Source organism: Eutrigla gurnardus (genome assembly GCF_963514095.1).
Source record: "Eutrigla gurnardus genome assembly, chromosome: 8".
NCBI classification, from domain to species: domain Eukaryota; kingdom Metazoa; phylum Chordata; class Actinopteri; order Perciformes; family Triglidae; genus Eutrigla; species Eutrigla gurnardus.
Window position 1 is genome coordinate 12815046 of NC_139922.1, and position 18726 is coordinate 12833771.

Below are 18726 nucleotides of genomic sequence, written 5' to 3' on the forward strand. Positions count from 1 at the left end.
GGAAGCAAAGAGCACGGCGATGGTTGGTAGATGATTAGTCCTGATGTCCTCAATACACTGCGACTCAGTTTTTAGAAGTTGCTCTCTTGACACTTACCCTTAGTGCTGATGCCCCTGAGGTCCGTGATCTTCATCAGCATGCGGGGGAACATGTGAGGTTTGTTGGGGCGACGGCGGCGGGCGTAGATCTTCAGAGCCTCCAGTAGAGGCTCTTGCAGCTTGTCCACTTTCTGGGGCTCCTCTAGATCCATACGGTCTGAGGAAGAGTGCAGAAAACACATTAGATTCTTTATTATTTATCAGAATTGTACATTATCATCATTTTTTGTTTTACAAAAACAGTTCTATTATAGTTTGAAATAATTGACATATAAAATATTCATAAAAATGTGGCTCCTTACTCCTACTGTGCAATACAAACACTTTCAAAGCAGTGACATGAATGCTACGTGTGCTGCAGTACCTCCACAGATGAGGCAGATGGCGCTGAGGAGGCCGGTCTCTGTGTCGTCCATCTCCAGGGGAAGAAGCTGGCCAGCAAAGGCAAACACCAGGTCTGTGAGTGGTCCGAAGCCGGCGTTGTGCATTTGGGTCCGGTTCAGGGTCAGGCCATCTGAGAAGGTCATAGTGTCCTGTTCTGGGGTGTAGCGTGTACAGATCCTCAGCATCTGGGGGAGAGGAAAGGTGGAAAACTTCATAAGCACTGAGCAAAATATGCTGTGATGTGATTTCACAAGGTTAAAAAAATATCTGTAGAAGCTAAACTCAGTGACATCTGCTCAATGTGTCGTGTGTGTATAACTATTCTCACACCAAAGAGGGAGTAGGCTCAGCAGTATTGGAGCAAACCTCCCTGCACTACCACTTTTCACCACCAGATGCAAGTATTCCCTCATCTGTCAAGTGCATGCATTTGAAAGCAAAGCAAAGGACAAAAGGCAAAACAAACACAGGCAGTTCCTCACCAGTATGTCCAGGCAGGCAGACTTGAGCAGGGTGATCTGGTCGGCGATGGTGAGGGTGGTGAAACCCGGCAGCCGCTTGGCGAATTCTACAATCTTGATGATGCATTTGGTGGAGAGCTCACTGAACTTGTCCCATAAACCTAGATCCAGCTGGACCCGGTGGTCTGAGCTGGAGTTCTGAGCGGACACAGAGGAGTATATTGTTACGGAGGCGGTGTGCAAACCCTGTTTGCATTAAAAGGGGCGAGCGTGTCCGAAGGCTCACAACACATTTACATTTTACATCAATCACCAAAAAAAAAAAAAGAAGCAAAAATCCATTTACATGTTGCATCAATCATTGGGAGGCCACACAGATGGCTTAATGAGGAACTGAATTGTTAAACCACCACTATGTTGGGAAAGCTACGGTGGATTTACTTTGTTGCGTGCAATCTGGGAGCCCTCAGTGACGGCAAGAGCTTGAAGAATGTTGCCACACACGGTATGAGTGAACGGGGCATGTGTGCGACTTACGGTGGTGTATTTGCCCAATTGGCCAAGTGACGGGAAGGTCTCTTTGTGGGCTTTGCTGACTTTATTGACCAACTCCTCCAGCTCCCCGCTTAGCTCATAGCTCTCTGGAAGCACCAGCTCCTCCTTCACATCCTTCTTCTTCTTGTTTCTGTCATTGCGCACCGCTTTAAGGAAAAACAAGACGCAACACAGATCAGCTACAGAATGTCCCTCTTCTTTATCTGCGATCACATGTAACAACATCCACAGCACTCATGTCTTTCACCACCGTCAAGGACGTTGGGCTCGCCCGTCAGCGGGGGGAAGGTTTGCTCTTAACAGTATTAACATATTTCCTTTTGCACGGGACGGACACTGGCTATCTCTTTCTTATCACCCGCTCTCTTCCTTGACCATCTCTCTATCCACTTGACCGGTGCACATAAACCAGCCCTCCGCTCTCTGCCTCCTCTCCCTCCTCCTCCCATACTTTCCTTCCTCTCAGGATATCCAGTAATAGCAGAGGCACAATGTGATCCCGGTCTTAACACACATCCCACACAAACATTACACCCACATACATGTCCCACGGGCTCTGCGAAGGGCAAGAAACTTGCCACTTACACACACAAGGTCAGACTTGGGGGGTGGGGGGGTCACAATAGTGTGTGCTTGATTCGGGCGACACCGCAGGAATCCTGATGCCGTTAGCTTTGTCAAAAACAGAAAATCTTGTTTTCTGCTCTGTTGTCTTTATGAATGAGAGCAGTGTCTTTGCTGGCCAGAAGGGCGAGGTTTTGTGGTGAAACAGGAAGTCAGAAATCATTTTGTAAAGGGATTAGTCATATGATTGGTACAGCCCGGCCTCGCCCTGATCACCACCCCTGGTAGGCTCATCATCTGCCTCGGCCTCTCTGCTGCATAGTTTCCCAGAGTTTTCTGGCGGAACATTAATAGATCAATAAGTTCACTCTGTGTGAATCGGGTCACATCTTTTCCTTTGGTGGCTAAAAACAATCCGATCCGAGCCAAGCAGAGTTTAAATATCAGCTGCTTGCCAATGTCTCCGAGGTACTCGGGTTCATCATACTGCGTCTGGATAAATGTCTGAAACATTTGAAGGCAGAGTCTGCAGCCTCTGTTTGTGTGTCTGTGGACATTTAAATGCGAGTGAATATCTATGTTTTGGAGGTTTGTCTCCATCTCTCGGGACTCACCTTCCTTGGACATGCCGACCTCAAAGCACTTCTGCAGCCTGCAGTACTGGCAGCGGTTGCGTGTGACCTTGTTAATCTGACAGTTCTTGTCTCGGTGGCAGGTGTACACCATGTTCTTCTGGATACTGCGACGGAAGAAACCCTGGATCACCAGGAAGCAAGGGACAAAAGGAGAGTTTAAGGGAGAGACAGAGGGAGAGAGATTGTGTGTTATAGTCGAGTCATCACATTTAGGATGTGACATTTGAATGTTTCTCTTTCATAATCACTCTTCTTTCCTCTCTTGAATCCAGAGAAAAGCAACAACAATATTCTGATTTGGGCCTTGTTGCTTCCCTTTTCTTTCTTCATAGTAATTCCATTTTGCACACTACGATCTAACCCACATTAAAGAAGTAGCTCCAGACTTCCCCCTCTTATCTCCATGAAAAGGCAGGAAACTCAAATGTATTGCAACCTTGCATGTTTCTGAATGTGTGTGATAAACCCCAGACAAAGCAGAGCTCAAAAAGTCTCTGGCAGCTTCTTCTCACCTTGCAGCCCTCACAGGAGCTGACCCCGTAGTGGTACCCCGAGGACTTGTCCTGGCACACAAAGCAGGGCTTGTAGACACGAGGTGGGGGAGGTGGAGACGGAGAACTGGGCACCATCTCCTCTGAGCTGGTGCTCTGGGTCTCCACCGCTATGGGGAGGGAGAGAAGAAAAGAAAAAAAGACAGACATGAGCACGCGATTTGTCACATCGTCCCGCGGCGGTCAGAAATGTCAAATTTGCGCTTGTCAATATACGTAGCAGATGCGGATAACCCAGCGTGTTCGACTGCATTCAAACATGATATGACAGCCGACGGCATTTCTGCTTCCGTATGATTTGCGAGGAGATGCCGAGTAACGGTGACGTTCAGTCGGCCTAGAGGTGGATTGAGCTACATGATCATATTCCTTTATAGAGTGTCTCCCTGTGGGACAGAATAACGATAGGAGAGAGAAAGAAAAAGGAAAAGTATGAAATACAGGCAGCAGTCCAAGCACCGATTACCTCCCTAAGGAGCAGCGCTCGGGTGCGTGTTTGGGGAGAGATTATTGTTTTGTGTGAGCACAGAGAAACAAAAGAACGATGACTGTCTGACAGCGGAGACAAAACTGTTTTCTGGCCGTGAGTGCCTTTGATGGACAGCTCGTCTGATAAGGCGAGGTAACAGCGTGAGCTGCTGCAGCCAAGAGTCAAAGCTGGCTCTTCCTCATTCCACAGACTGACGACAGCTCGTGATGACATCTTGCACGCACAGAGTAGACAAATGTCAGACACACACGCATCAAAACCGGAAAACAAAACTGTGATGTCAACACAACCTCGAGTCACATGCTCGTGATGGTACGTTAAAACGACGCCATAGAGCAACCCAGCGTATGGATTCCATACTTCCCCCTGAGAAACATAAGCTGCTGCACACACGCGGGACCAGACCCTCGCCACACATGCTCGCCTGCACAAACTCACAGACACACATGTTGCTGGAGGGGGGGGGAGTAAGGAATTCATATGCCGCACACTTGAACATCCACTTACCCAACAGCACCTCTTTCAACTTTCACCCTTAGTTACCCTCAAACTTCAACCCCCCCGACTCGGCGTCCCACCACCCCCCGACACACAAACCCTATTTTTCTCTTGTTTCCTGGCCCTAAATTCCTCAGTGCAGCCCTGCCAGGTTTTAATAGAGGCCCAGGCTCGTAAGGCGGCCTATAAAGGCAGTCCCATGGCTGGACTGGAGGCCCCAGCCCGGCTGGCCTACACTTTATTGGGACTCGGTCACCTTGGGCAGCTATTCACACCACCAGCTGTAGCTCCCAGCCCGTAAAAAAAAAGCCAATCATAAAATAAAAAACAGGGAGGCTCTAAAATTCTAACTTTAACTGCCCCCACCTCCCCCCAACACCTTCAATGGAAAGCACAGAGGGTTAGCCTAAACTTAACCTACAAACCCCCCTTCTCCCCTCTCTCACACCCAAGGCTGGAGCAGAAAACCACCAGCTTGGCTTTTTACAAGAGAGGGACGACTTCAAAAAGAAGAGGAGAGAAAAAGGGGGACATAAAAAGAGGAATTTTATAAAAAACAGAGAAAGGGGCAAAGGGGGGGGAGGGGGAGGAGAGGACACAGTTGCTCCTGAGGGCAAGTCTTGTTCAAGACCAAGATGACCATTACTACACTTCTACTACAGCTGCCCGGCTACTACCTCATTAATGACCGAAACAGAAATATCTCAGACAGCTTTTATTTTTTTCATGTGTTGCCTGCTGCGAAAACATCTGTTTTTCATATGCATTTTTTTATATGTCACTATTCCGAATCCACATTCAAATTCCAGCTTTGAAAAGCCTCACTTTGCTGGAGGCAAAGATGTTTTCCATTAGTTTAAAGAGCGATCCCAAAGCCAAATGTGCAAATCAATCTCAAACCTGAAGTTTACACCCGCTGAATGTTTCTGCAGCAGTTCCACAGCTCATATCTCCCTGGCCAGAATGTAACAAAGCAGCAGGGTCAGTGGGAGAGCAGAAACCCTCTGAACGTGCCATGAACCTCTGTGTTTATGCAATAATAACAGCGGCAAATGAGGCTCCAGACCGAGTGCTGACAACCCCTTAGAAAAGGACAAACCATATGTGGCGTCAAGTAACGAACACTGACTGACACCGTCTAAATGGAGGAATAAAGCCAGCCAGCGAGAGAGAAAGGCCGTCCTGGAGAAAACTCGGACGCCGTTGACAGAGGAAATACATCAGGCTCCGTCAACACGTTAGACCCGGTTCCTGCCAGGGAACATGACTCCTGTACCCGCCTCCCGGACTTCGCCTCATTCAGCCCGCTCCGTCCGAAAATCCCCCGCACCACTTACCCCAGGGCGCCGCAGTGAGAGAGCCCATTCAGGCAGCCCCTTTACCCTAGTCTCCTCAACTCAGCTCATCACTGTTTAGAAAACAAAGCCCTGTGAAATGAGAGGCCCTCCTTATCAGCACTCCGAAGGCCCGGGGCACCATTTGCATGACAATCCGCCGGCCGGGGGCCTGCGAGCCGATGATGGACGGATGAGATGAGGGGACGGGGATATAGGTGGGTGGCTGGCTGTTGTTGGGGGAGGAGAAGTGAGGATAAGAGAGGAGAAGGAGGGATAGTTGAGTTACCACTAGCCACTGTTCGTTTCCTGCTAAGTATCAGTTTACTCCCTAATCCCCTCTCTCAATGCTCTCGCTGCACAAGTGGCCCAGCTGCGCTGACCAGGCCTAATCCGCTGGTCATACACACACACACAGATAGTATTCAATGGCTACAAACTACACACGCAACCCCCCCCTCCTCCCTCCCTCCCTCCCTCCCTCCAAGCCACCCGCCCCTGCATTACACTAAAGTGCTTCAGCGTGAGAGTGGGATGTGCAGTACATCATTCCCCACAACCTCATTAGATGTGAAAATGTAACTGCACACGACAGAAATAGCTGTTTAGCTGAAGGTGACTTCAACTAGGTCAATTACATTAAATTCTAGGTCAAGGCAACTGGGCCAATTGACGTCCCTTTAGATTCAACAGATACAAAGGGGGGGGGGGGGGGGGCGAATAGGACGAGATTATGAAGCAAAAACAGGAGACTCTGAAGCTGCCTGTTGTTCACTCGACTGGAAAGGGGAGTGTTTCCTAATGTATATGAGCAGTGGCCGTGACTGCGCGACTCGAGTTGTGTGTGTGTGTGTGTGTGTGTGTGTTGCAACACACTCCTTTTTAACTGAGCAGCATATGACGTTCTGGCAGGCTAACAAGTATTCTTTCGCAATGGGCCTGCAGATTTCTGTCTACGTGACTTGTTGCTGTGATTGAATCTTCCGTGGCACACTGTTCCAGCGCTCTGGTCTCTGGCACGTGACGGCGGATGCACGGGCTATGTGAGGACAGTGCGCATACAGTACAGCGCACGGGCCACTGCCACAGACACATGCCCACTCTCTGCAGCCCCCATTTGATTTGCAAATGCACGACCGTTGCTTACAGTGCGCGATAGTGAGCTCCATTGTTCCCCATTAAAATACCCTCCTGCATATGTGTGGGCTTCTTGCACACACGTTTTCTTTTCCTTTCTTTCTTTCTGTTCAGGTTAAACTGCAAGCACGGGCATGTGGGGGCCTTTGTCTCCACCGCTACCTTCATTAAACAGCCTGTAAAGCTTGCATGCTCCTGTCGAATGCAGTAAAAAGAGTGCGTGCGACTTGAAGCCAGTGTGTGAGAGAGGGGCACACAGTGGGGCTCGCTGCGAAGAGAGGGGTGGGCTCCGGGGCAGACAGCAGTGGCAGAAGGGGAGCAGATTGGGAGAGGATGGTTAACAGTGGGCTGGAAGACTTGCTGGCACACTAGGTGGGGCCCTTTGAGGGTGCCCTTGGCCCCTCTACCCCGTGGCAGAGGCTGCAGCATCGCAGGGTGCTTCGGAGAAACACAGCGAGAGGTTTCGATGAAGAAGCGGGCTTCGTGAAAGAGGAAAAGAAAGTACCACACCCTTGTCAGTGGTGCCAGCATGTTTCGCTCTCCTTCTCTGCCCACGTCTTCCTGCCATCCCTCTGAGGCTTCTGCTACAAGGTCCAACACAACACACTCGTTTCCTTCCTCTTGTCAGTACCACTCTTTCCGGAGGATCTCCGTCATCGCTTTGTGGCCACTTCTCTGTGTCCCTTCGCCGCTACACCCTCTTACACTCACTCTCATTTCCCACAGCTCGAGTAATACCGACGCTCTGTTGCACACTGTTGAGTCACCTGCAAGATTTTTTTATTTTTTTTAAGTGGGAGGCCTCTTTTGTGTTGAGTTACGCAAGAGCTCACAATGTAACCTGCCTACAACTGGGAAAGAAATGGTTTATACGGCGGGGAAGTCGAAACGCTGGGAGGGAGGAATGTGTGTGTGTTGACAAGGAGGAGGGGGGGGGGGGGGGATGCTTTCATTAAAGGTGCTGAGCAGTAGCAACACCTTTCAACAGCTGTCAGAAAGCTCATTACCTGGACTCCTACAGACACACACACACACACACACACACACACACACACACACACACACACACACACACACACACACACACACACACACACACACGGCTGTAAAGAGGCCCCACTAAGCTGTCTTTTAAAACAAGGTCTATGATAAAACTGGGCTGGCGACCAGGACAAACACACCAGGCTGGCAGTGAATACTGACAAACCAGACAATAACACACACACACACACACACACACAAACACAAAACACACACACACACACACACACCACACACGCACACACACGATGGCACACATATGATCTGAGACAGGCGGATAGAAGGAGCACGTTTTTTGGCATATGTTCATAGCGGCCGTGAGCGTAATGACAAAAACTCTGGACTTCTGAGAGAGTGACACAAAGTGACATGGCGCACACACACTCCTGCCAACACACACACACTTCACACTCCTACATCTATAGCTCCCCCAAAGAAAGCGTACGAGCAGAGCAGGAAAGGCAGCAGGTGGGATAAGCCTGTATCCTTAGGGCACATTTTAAAAAGTGGGAATTACCCTTGCAGTCTGGTGGTGCTCTCAAAACACCCTTTCTTCTTTACAGCACCTCATAAAGGGCCTTTTGATATTTTCTTGATGGAGTCGGCCAAGGCAACATTTGGCAGCAAGCGACCCCCCCCTTCCCCCCCTTTTCCTGCACCACACAACCCTGTCAAGAAACACACAAGGTTGGCTTCAAACAGACAAACTCGCCCACCCAAGCCGCCTGTCCCCTATGACCTAGCAACACAAAAAAAAAAGTTTCCTTCAAATGTCCTTGAACAAAAAACTGAGGAAGGAGGTATTAAAAAGAGAGGGGAAATTAAAGGAAATGTACTTTCAATGAAAGGATTTTAGTCGGCAGCCTTCTATGGCAAGTGAAAAAAAAGAAAGAAGCAAGACAGTCAAGTGCAGATCTGTGGAAAAAATGTGCCCCCTCATCCCTGTGGTGAGCTCAAGCTGACTCTTCATCTGCCCACCAGAAGACGGAGAGGAACACAAGCTCTCCTCCGGTGACTGCGGGGTGAACCCAACCTGGCAAGGCGGCGCAGCGCCCGGGCCATTGATCACGTCGGGGAGACAGGACGAGTCGCAGGCAGGCGAGGAAGCAGACGGGGAGTGGAGGCCGGCAGGACAGGCGAGGTGAGGAGAGAGAAAGAGTCACGGAGGAAAAAAAACCCAGAGTCCTTTGATCCCCAGGTTGTTCCTCGTCCTCCCAGACTTCCTCTCGCCATCTGTAGCCCCGGCTCTCACCTGTCCGTCTCTGGCAAGGCCACTAGCGCTCGTTCAATTGCTATTGCTTCCTCCCCACAACAATAGAAACCTACAAAAGTAGAAGTAGGCGCGCCCTGGCTGCAGCCTCGCTCTGTCAGAGGAAGTGAGGGGAAAGGAGGATAATGTAAACAACAACAGTAGTATTCACTCCAGCTCGTTGGGGGAAGCACCGCAGACCAAAGCATGCAAACGCAAACCTCTTATTTAAAGGAACCAGCACACCCACAAGTAATAACACGCAATTAATCCCCACTCAACATGTAAATATACGCACACTACTACTAAGCGTTTCCTCTCGCTTCTCCCAGCCATCTATCTTATGTCTCAATTTGCATTTACAGCTACAGTTTTCCTCCTTCTTTTCACTCGTCAGCACTTTAAAGGCAGCGGTTTGAGAGGTAAACGCCTTGAGCAAGATTGACAGATCAAGTCCATGTGTGGGGATTTTTGAAACACGGGCACAAAGTCCCCCTGAAACTGGCACGGACACGCAGCGTCATATCAGACGTAGCTGTCGCTCTGAGAAACTTCTGCTTTGAGTGTTTCGGTGGAGCAATGATGCATATCAGAGGTTTTCTTTTTTCACTTTTGCTTGGCAACCATCCCCCAACAGGTTGCCCAACTCTCTGACGGGGTGGAGGCTGTCAGAGCACCGACAGAAAGAAAAAAATACAGGCTGAAGCACGGCAGTGATTCATTTCCTTCTCTGTCTGCCTCTCAGTGTGTTGGAAGTTCCATGTGACATTAACATGGGGGCAATAACATCATATTTTGACATTTGCCTTTCGGAGAATACAAAATATGTCACCAGGGGGAAAAAAAAGTAAGCAATGCCCATTCAGTCAGATCCCATAACATAAGTGCATGAACTCATTCAGCATTCCTGAACAAGGCATAAATCACCCCGAGCAGCCCCTAACCTCCTTCGCTGGATGGCTTCCTGTCTAACTGGCTGGCTGTCTGTCTGCTTTGCTCTCAGGGTTTTTCTGGCAAACGTGAGGTGCTCAAACAGTGGAGCGGGAGCTGATAAATCCAGGCCTACTGACAGGATGACAACAGGTCATACTGCAGTCAAGACACGGACGTACTATCTTAGTTTGAAGAGCATGTGCCCTTTTCTCTTTGTTTCCGTGTAAACCTGCTGGTGGGCGTGTGCCATGTGTGTACGTGAGGATGCACTTCTTGTGTCAGATTCAGAGCAAGACATGGGATGTTAGCACATAATTGTGTAACTGTTTTCCGCAAAAAACCTGATTTCTTTAAACACAGGTTTATAACTGGGATGTTTACATGCGTGCGAATGCAATGCTGTGGGATGAAAGTAAAGGTCATTACTATAACCGTGCATCCTTGTGCCCAAAATAAATACACATAAAAATCAGACCAAACAGAAACTAGAATAAATAAGTCTGTTTCTGTAGCTGTGGAGTATTTGTAAAACATTACTGTGTGCACGGGAGAAAAAGAACCTGTGTGGTCTCTTCCAAAAATATGACAGGAAGTTGGAGAGAAATCTGACTTCTGACCAGCTGAATGTAAAATGTTCAAGATGTGAACACATTCTCTTGTTTCCTGCCTGAACCTGATTTCTCCGATAACTTGGTTTCATGTTCATGAGACATCTGTGAGGATCTCCACTCACATTCATGTTCTCCCACTAAAAAGTCCCAAAATTCAGCTAAGCACACAATTACAGGCACACACACACACACAGGCATCAATATACACACATACAAATGAACTAATGCAAGTATATACAAATTACTTCACACACCATTTCCAGAGAAGTGGTCACGGCAGTTGCACATATGCACATTGGCAGAATTTGACTAATGTCCAAGTGACCACAATGCCAACGGGCCTCCCCCCCCCCCCCCTCGGCCAACTTCTCTTCATCACTCTCCACCCCTGAGCTCAGATAATAGCAGCGCTACACCAGCCGCCCACCACTCCCTGCCAAACACCGTCGGCTGCGTAAATACGACCCATTCACACATCCACAGAGGGAGGACAGTCGGGCACGTCTGGCTTTTTCTCGTCCCTGGTTGTACCGAACCCTCCGCTTCTCATACAGCGAGCCCCTAGCAACGCTCGAGCCGAGCCGTCAGTCAATAACACGGTGGTAACAGAAATGCTATCTTCACACTCGGCTCGGAGCTGACATGCCCACGCCTATATATACTATACTGTGCTCACCAGTGGAATAAACTCTCACGGGTGCACGCATGGCTACAACACGCACACACACGCACACACACACACACTGCCTCCCAATGGCCCACTCTGTGAACAAGGGGAAATGTGTCTGGTAGGCAGTGAGCTGTTCTCAGTAAACAGCTACAATAGCAGCAGCCAGACACGGGCGTCAGGGCGGGCAGCCACAATGACTCCATGTCCAGCGAGCTATTGTGACAGAACTTACGAAAGTCTTCATTTTACACTCTGCTGATACAAAGAGGCAAACTGTTGGCCCTCATCACGGGCCTGAGAGAGAATTCCTCGTAACGCGAAGGCGTGAGCGCTCTTGCGAAATACGTCTAAAGAGATGTTTTTAGTCGGAAGATGGGCAGAAAGTCTGAGGCGACAGGTTCGGCTTACACACAGTGGTTGTTTTATTTACAGTGGTGTGAGTGACGCTGCCGAGGGGCTATAAACTGCTGTTAGAGCGGAGCTGGATTCCAACACAGGCCTGTGGAATCCAGCCTGGCACATTGTCCCGTCTCTGGGTCCGACGCTGCAGTCTGGGTGCCCAACGCCAGCCGAACAGGCGTGTAAACATCGCATACGTTGTCGTGTAGGAGTTCACACGTAGACTCTACACACGCAAGCAGATTCGGAGCGCTCCTGTTTATGTAACGGCAAAACCACACGTTATAATGGGGGCTTTTGGATATAACTTGGAGCGACTGCGGGGATTGGAACTGTTTATTTATAGGTGGCACTGCCTATTAATGGACTCGACTATTACTGGGGCCGATCTGTTGGTGAAGTGGCGTCGGACTGCAACACAACTCCTCCTACTGATCATGGTTTACATGCTGTAATGTAATATGATGCAACAAATATCACTACAGTTAGAATAATGGTTATCAATAGCTGTTAAGTTGGTTTTAATTCATTTATGTTCCATTTAATATGATGGTTTGAGGTTTAATGTAAGTGTGAAGCATAGAGTATTATAGAGTAAAAATAAAGTATTATTAAGAAGGACATGAATTACATGCACACTCACACACACACACAAGCCTATAGATATTCACACGCACATAAAAACACTTACGCTTATGCACAGTAGCCTAATGCCTTTCTCCAGAGAGCAGCTTAGCGGAGCAGAGGTTCTCCATCTACTAAAATTAGATGCTTTTTCGATTAGAGTTTGGAATTACAGAACAGGAAGGGTCCCTCTCGCGCTTCAGTGTCTTTGACATTTCACGTCCAACTGATTCCCCACTTCAAACGGCTCATCTAGTTGCGTTGGAATAATTGTTTTCCGAGACAAGTGAAGGCCGTTCCTCCAGTCATATCAATTACGACTCACTGACCTTGGACCAGCTGACTACTTAAGCCTTTTAACTTCAGCACATTCGTTTGACATTATCTTGAAAGGATCAACAAGGTTCATGTATATATAACAGCACTGACAAGTCCTCATTAGAACTACAACCACGGTACTATATCTCCTTCATTCTCTCTCTCTCACACACACACACACACACACACACACACACACACATACACACACACACACACACACACACACGTGCACCAACCCCCCTACCCAAGATACCACTATCTATTCCCAGTCCTGCCCCCTCAGGCATTCTAATCTTTTAATTGAATCTTTTGTAATTATAATGAAATAACTGCGGACTTCCATCAGGGAGAAAATGATCGGGGGCCAGAATGTGCCAGCGGTCACAGGAAGCTCTTATTTCTCTGCCATTGCCGCCGATATATCGCCCCATTTCAATTAGCTGCTCGATTCACATTTGAACAGCACATGAAGGGGAAAACAAAGAGGCGTGTGTGTACACGTGCACATGCTCCTGTGAATGATTGCACGCACACGGTGATGGATCACTCTACCAATCTGTTACCGCCATGTCACCCTCTTGTATCGCTCGGGAAACATCACAATTTATATCCAAACCGTGTTCCAAAAAGATCAAGCTGCGAGTGTGTTTCCTTTCTTTTTTTTTTTTGGGTGGGGGTGAGAAAAACACGCTTCCCCTTCTTCTGACCCTGGAAAAACTGCTCAGCGTAATTGCCTCATTCTTCTACGCAAATGAACATTGACAGAGAGGGGATCGCTCTACAAAGGCTCTGTGAAATGGCTTCCCTGGCAGTTGACTAATTCAGTTCTCATTGACGTATGACTAAATCAGTGTCCATTATCCTTACGCGCGGGGCAGCTCAGATGTAGTACCAGCTCGGTGGTATAAGGCACTTAAGAGCATTACACAGGCCAAGCTGGTTGAAAGAGTCTCCCTTTCAGCAAGCTGACAAGGCCGCCACACATGGTGTAGATCTGACATTGGCCAGCCTGTAGCCTCTCACTAACCTCTGACTTTGAGGTCTCCCACTGGTGAACAAAACAAAAAAAACCAACAGAAAACTGACCACACACTTTAAAGTGCTCTGACAGTCGCAGGCTAACGGCCAACACCAGTGGCACTTATCACCACGGGAGATTTACAGCCAAGACAATAGGATGTGCCTCGTGGAAGATTTACAGATGACCAAAGATGTACTCACAACTTTTAAGTATTCTACATTTCCTCGCTCTCTTCCTAACCCACCGCAGTTTTACCACAGCCATCCGTCGTGGAGTATCATGCCAGGGTCAGGTGACTCCCCTCGACAAACTCGGCGGTGATTCCGGAGTGCAGAGTGCCTGGCATTAGCAGCCAGACAGGTCCCTCTGTTGTGCAGCTGGGCTGACTTAATGAGATATCAGAGTCAAACATCAATTCATCAGCCTCATTGATGAGGACAATGAGGGGCAACCGCTTCAGCAAAGAGAGGCATTATGGCTCCTCATGTGGGGAGAGGGCTGCCTTGTTTACAAAGGTTATTGGGCACAGAGGGCTTGAAACAGTACACCACACCAGCCTCCACTTTGCTCTGCTCTGCTAGACTCGGCTCCCTTACCCTCGGGGCAGCTTCTCTCTCTCTTTTTTTTTTTTTTTACCTCTTTGATTTTCTGGTACAAAGATCTGAAAGAAAAATCTACTTCTGGAATCTCGGGGCCTAATTGTCAAATGTGTGTGTGCGTGTGTGTGAATGGGTTAAAAGGAGAGGCCATAGAAGTCTGATTGATTAAATAAACAAATCTCATCTTGTTATCTTCAGGGCTCCCCTAGCTAAGCAGAGCAGGCTGGGCTGGCTGGCTGGCTGGAGTCCCCCCCCCCGCCCCCCCTGGCCTAGGCCTCCACTGACAGGGCATCTGTCTTCATTAAAGCTCAGCCAGTGTGCATGACAGCCACTGAAACGCTGGTGTCTTCACGATTAATGAAGACAGATGACCCCCCCCCTCCACCCCTCCTTGAGAGGCAGCAAAAAGGAACAAAACGCAGGAGGACGAACAAACAGAAAAATATTGAAAATTCAAAAAGCGTCCCAAACACAGTTCAAATGTCCCGCTGCTCTATCTCTTCTTGTATTCTTGATTGTTTTTCCACTGTCATATCTGGCTTGGCTCCCTTCTCACACTTCTCCCATCATACCATGCATACACCCCCCCTACACACACACACACTTCTTCTCCACTCTCACACGCTCTCTCCCAGCAGTAGCGGCCCCCTGGAGGTGTATGGAAATGGACCCCAGTTTTGTCTGTCCAGAGACAGGCCTGTTGTTAGAGTCGGAGGCCTGTCTGAAGTCGGAGGCGGAAGGAAAAGAGGAAAAATGAGTCTGACAGAGAAAAAGAAAGAGAGAAAAGAATGCTGGCCAGAATATCCCTCAGCTTTTTTTAGCCTGTGCACGCATTCTACATTTCTAATTTATTCATTTATCTCTTAAATAATTCATCTACTAATTAATTCATAGCTCCAGAGGAATATCATTATCCATCTCGCATCCAGAAGCATAAACAAACCTCTGACCTACGAGGACTGCGGCAGGCTACGCAAAACTTTTTGACATCTGTGATATTAAACGGCCTGTTTGTCAATAGCCTTTCACGAGAAATGAATGAGAAACCGAGCGTGCGTGTGTGTGTGTCGAGCACACATTAACAAAGAGAGATGAACTCAACCAGCTTGCGTGTTCAAACCGTTGGCGTTCTCTCTTCCTGTCGACTATTTTCCTCCTTCTTTCATCTGTGCATACCCACAGTTTTGTTTTTGGTATACAGCACCTGGCAAGGTCAAAGCTCAGGTGGCCACACATTGTCACTGAAACTTGATTCCATGGGCTTAAACCCACACATACACAAAACACACAAAACACACACACACAGTGAATATCATATCATAGCAGAGAGTTTCTTTCAGATGGCTGAGCAGCTCAAACTGGCTGTGGGCTGTGAGGGGGGAGAGGAGAGGAGAGGAGAGGAAGGGAGAGAGGAGAGGAGACTGTGTGTCCCAGGCTTTTCCTGTGCTGCTCTGTAGCCCCTGACAGCAGCCCCCATGGTCAAGCCCTGAGGGGTAAGCAAGCAAGCAATAAGAAAGAGAGAGGGGTGTGTGTGTGTGTGTGTGTGTGTGTGTGTGTGTGTGTGTGTGAGAGAGAGAGAGAAAGACAGAGAGAGAGAGAGACAGGCATGATTGTGTCATACAAGAAGTCCAAACAGGATGCCACTTACACTGAACGCTGGCACTGCCCGTCCAAGCGAAGGGGTCCAGCCCCGCAAAGAAGGGGCTTGCCTTCCGCAGCATGCACGCACCACGGCTGGTGACATCATAGAGCTGACGGGGGCCCATTCCCAGAGCCTCCATACAGTCGAACATGGCACCCACCCCCCGCCCTCAGCAACAACACCAAAAAAAAAAAATCACTAGGAGCCCTCAGTGGTGGCTGCGTCCTGCCCTGCTCCCAGCGCTCACGTCACTTGCTGAGACGGTGACAACAACAAACAGCAGCAGCAGCAGCAGCAGCAGCAGCAACAGCTAGCTGGGTCTGCTACCTTCCCCTCCCTGCCTTCACTTATCTCTCGCTGTCACTCTCCCTCTGCTGTCCTTTCCTGCCGATACTGGAGTTTCCCCTCTCTCCCTCTCAGCTGGAATGCAGGTCTGGTTCCTGCCTGGCTGGGCTGAGCTGGGCTGAGCGTGACTCTGACTCTCTCCTCTCCCCTGCCCTTGGGTGAGCTGCTCCCCGTCTGCTGTAACAGACCTAAATAACAGCCTCTCACAGCTCTCGCTGAGCCCCAGACACGGCGGAGCGAACCAACTGCCTCGGCATGACGCTCAGATAGGGGGTGGAGAGAGAGTGAGAGAGAGAATGCCAGAGAGGGAGGGCTAGAGAGAGAGGGACTCAGGAGGAGCGTGGAGGAGGGAGGGAGGGAGGGAGGGAGGAGAGGGGGCCGGCCAGCAGAGCCCGCACTAGAGGAAGAACTGATCTGGTTAGAGGACAAAACTCTCTTCCCATTCTTCTTTTGCTGCTTTTGTGTTTCATATTTCAGCCCAGAACGCAAACAAACAGAGTCCCCCTCCCCTGTTGTCCCATTCAGACCTGGTCCCTGTCTCTGCCGTGGCACCTCCCCCAATTCCCCTGCAGTAAATATGAGCCCCCCCCTCTCCCCCCTCCCCTCCTCTGAGCCCCCGTCTCTAATCATAACCATATTAAAGTCCAGCCACTGGCCGGGTGAGTGTGTGTGTGTGTGAGAAAGGGAGCCAGAGAGAGAGAGAGAGAGAGAGAGAGGGAGAGAGAGAGAGAGAGAGAGAACATTGTGCTGTGGTTGAACCCAGAAACCAGATGCCAGGGTAAATCCCTCCCTCCTGTCTGTCTGTTTGAGGGAACAGAGGATGGGTAGTTCTTTCTGTCTCTCCCTCTGGAAGTGCGTTAACAGTGATGAATGAAGGCTGCCTTGCTCAATCCCTGCAGTGCATTTACACAGACAACCCCCCCCCCAATATACAAACACGCCATGTGCTGAACACACTTCTCACAGGTTCTCTTGACCTTGTTTGTGATGTATCTCTGAGGGGTTGATGTCTGAGCGACGCTGCAGAGCAACGCAGGGAGACGGGGAGGATGCAGATGCGTTTCGTGCGAGTGATGAATCTTATTGTGCCAACCGAACGCGTCGCCGGGCCACGCTAAACCCGCCCCTTTCACGTTCAGCCTTCTTCAACACAGGCTGTTCCGTGTATCGATGAAATAATTCAATTTAAAACATAGCAGCGGCCTCACAGTGGCGGTAAATCAAAGGAAAATCAATAGGCGGTCTGCGGCCAATAAAAAAAAAAGCCTGTCACTGGTCCTAACTGTTCCTAAGCAGAGGGATAGACTGGCCTGGCTAAAGCAAACAGCTTGATACAATGGGAGATATATGATAATAGAATGACTTCAGTCTGTGTGCCCCGTGCATTCATCTCCCCCCCTGTCAGGCCAGCACAAGTGGTACAGCCCAGCAGGCAAAAAAGACAACATTTCCTGTCAATCTGTGCTGCTGGCTACACTCTCCATAAACACACAGTGCCCTCCCTCCCTCCCTCCCTCTCCTCCTCGTCTGTCTCACACTTCACTCTTTTTCCTGTCTCATGAAAGAAACCATGCTTTCCCGTTTCGGGCTATTTTGAATGATTTTGATTAAAATGTTTATTGACCTTAAAGCTTTTCCTTCGGTTGAGATCTCTTGTTTATTATGTTAAGCTGGCACACTCAAGCAGTCATACAAGTATGCACACACACACACACACACACACACACACACACACACACACACACACACACACACTCAGTCACACATCTCACAGCTCTTTTGTCAAATCAAACAGTAAACAACATCAGTAGGTTTTATGTCTTTCTTCATACAGCTGTCGGGTCATAAAGGGCGAGCTTTATGACAGTAAGAATAGAACAGTGAGTCTAGATAACAAACTGTTATCTATCAAAGATAACAGAGTGTTGTTTAAAAACCAGCGTCTGTATTTTTCTACCTCTCCACCCATTTACGCAATAATTCCAAAAAAATGTCCTGATCTGGATGCCTTTCATATTAAATCATCGCTGCCACGAGTCACATTTTTATGATCCACTAGCATTCTTCTCACACTCGTCTGTCGTCTGTTTCCTGTCTTTTTTTCCCCCCTTTCTTGCTGCGAGTTTCAAACAGCATCCTGGAAACTAAAAAACTGGCTAATCCCCTGGCGTTCAAATGTTCTTTGTAACATTGCCGTTGTTTGCCAGGGCTACTCTCTGGACCGGCGCGTACCAACATTATCGATTTATAATATCATGTGCTCACGCTTGAAACTCTTTTGTTTGGAGTCTTACAAACCTTATCCGACTTTGTTTTTGACATTTCTTTGTTTTTTTTACGGTGTTTGGGACTGTAATGCAGACCACAAACCCTGGCTTCTCCTCTTACTGGCACACAGCAGTGTGAGCTGAGAGTCTTCCAGCGCTTCAGAGGGTTTGTGGAGTGAGTTTAGACATCTAATCTACACATACTCCATACTGCTCCTGACCCGGGCCGGGTCCCTGCCTCCCCTCCCTCCTCCCCTTCCTTCCCCAGCCAGAGAGGTTGAACTCTAGAAGAAACC

At 48.9% G+C, this 18726-nt stretch overlaps 1 protein-coding gene across 2 annotated transcripts in view; it reads right to left on the minus strand.

Moving 5' to 3' along the window:
• Nucleotides 1–18726, minus strand: part of rarga (retinoic acid receptor gamma a) — a 36748-nt gene that overhangs the window by 2588 nt on the left and 15434 nt on the right. The window contains exons 1-7 of one of the 2 annotated variants that reach the window (XM_084015045.1): nucleotides 15825–16349; nucleotides 3211–3359; nucleotides 2678–2819; nucleotides 1482–1645; nucleotides 966–1142; nucleotides 464–668; nucleotides 98–256 (exon numbers count right to left, since the gene is read on the minus strand). In XM_084015045.1, coding sequence (XP_083871171.1) covers nucleotides 98–256; nucleotides 464–668; nucleotides 966–1142; nucleotides 1482–1645; nucleotides 2678–2819; nucleotides 3211–3359; nucleotides 15825–15969 — 1141 coding nt within the window. In that variant the 5' untranslated portion in view covers nucleotides 15970–16349. Of the gene's footprint in view, nucleotides 1–97; nucleotides 257–463; nucleotides 669–965; nucleotides 1143–1481; nucleotides 1646–2677; nucleotides 2820–3210; nucleotides 3360–15824; nucleotides 16350–18726 lie in introns of those variants that run through there. The other variant, XM_084015044.1, reaches the window with a different exon arrangement.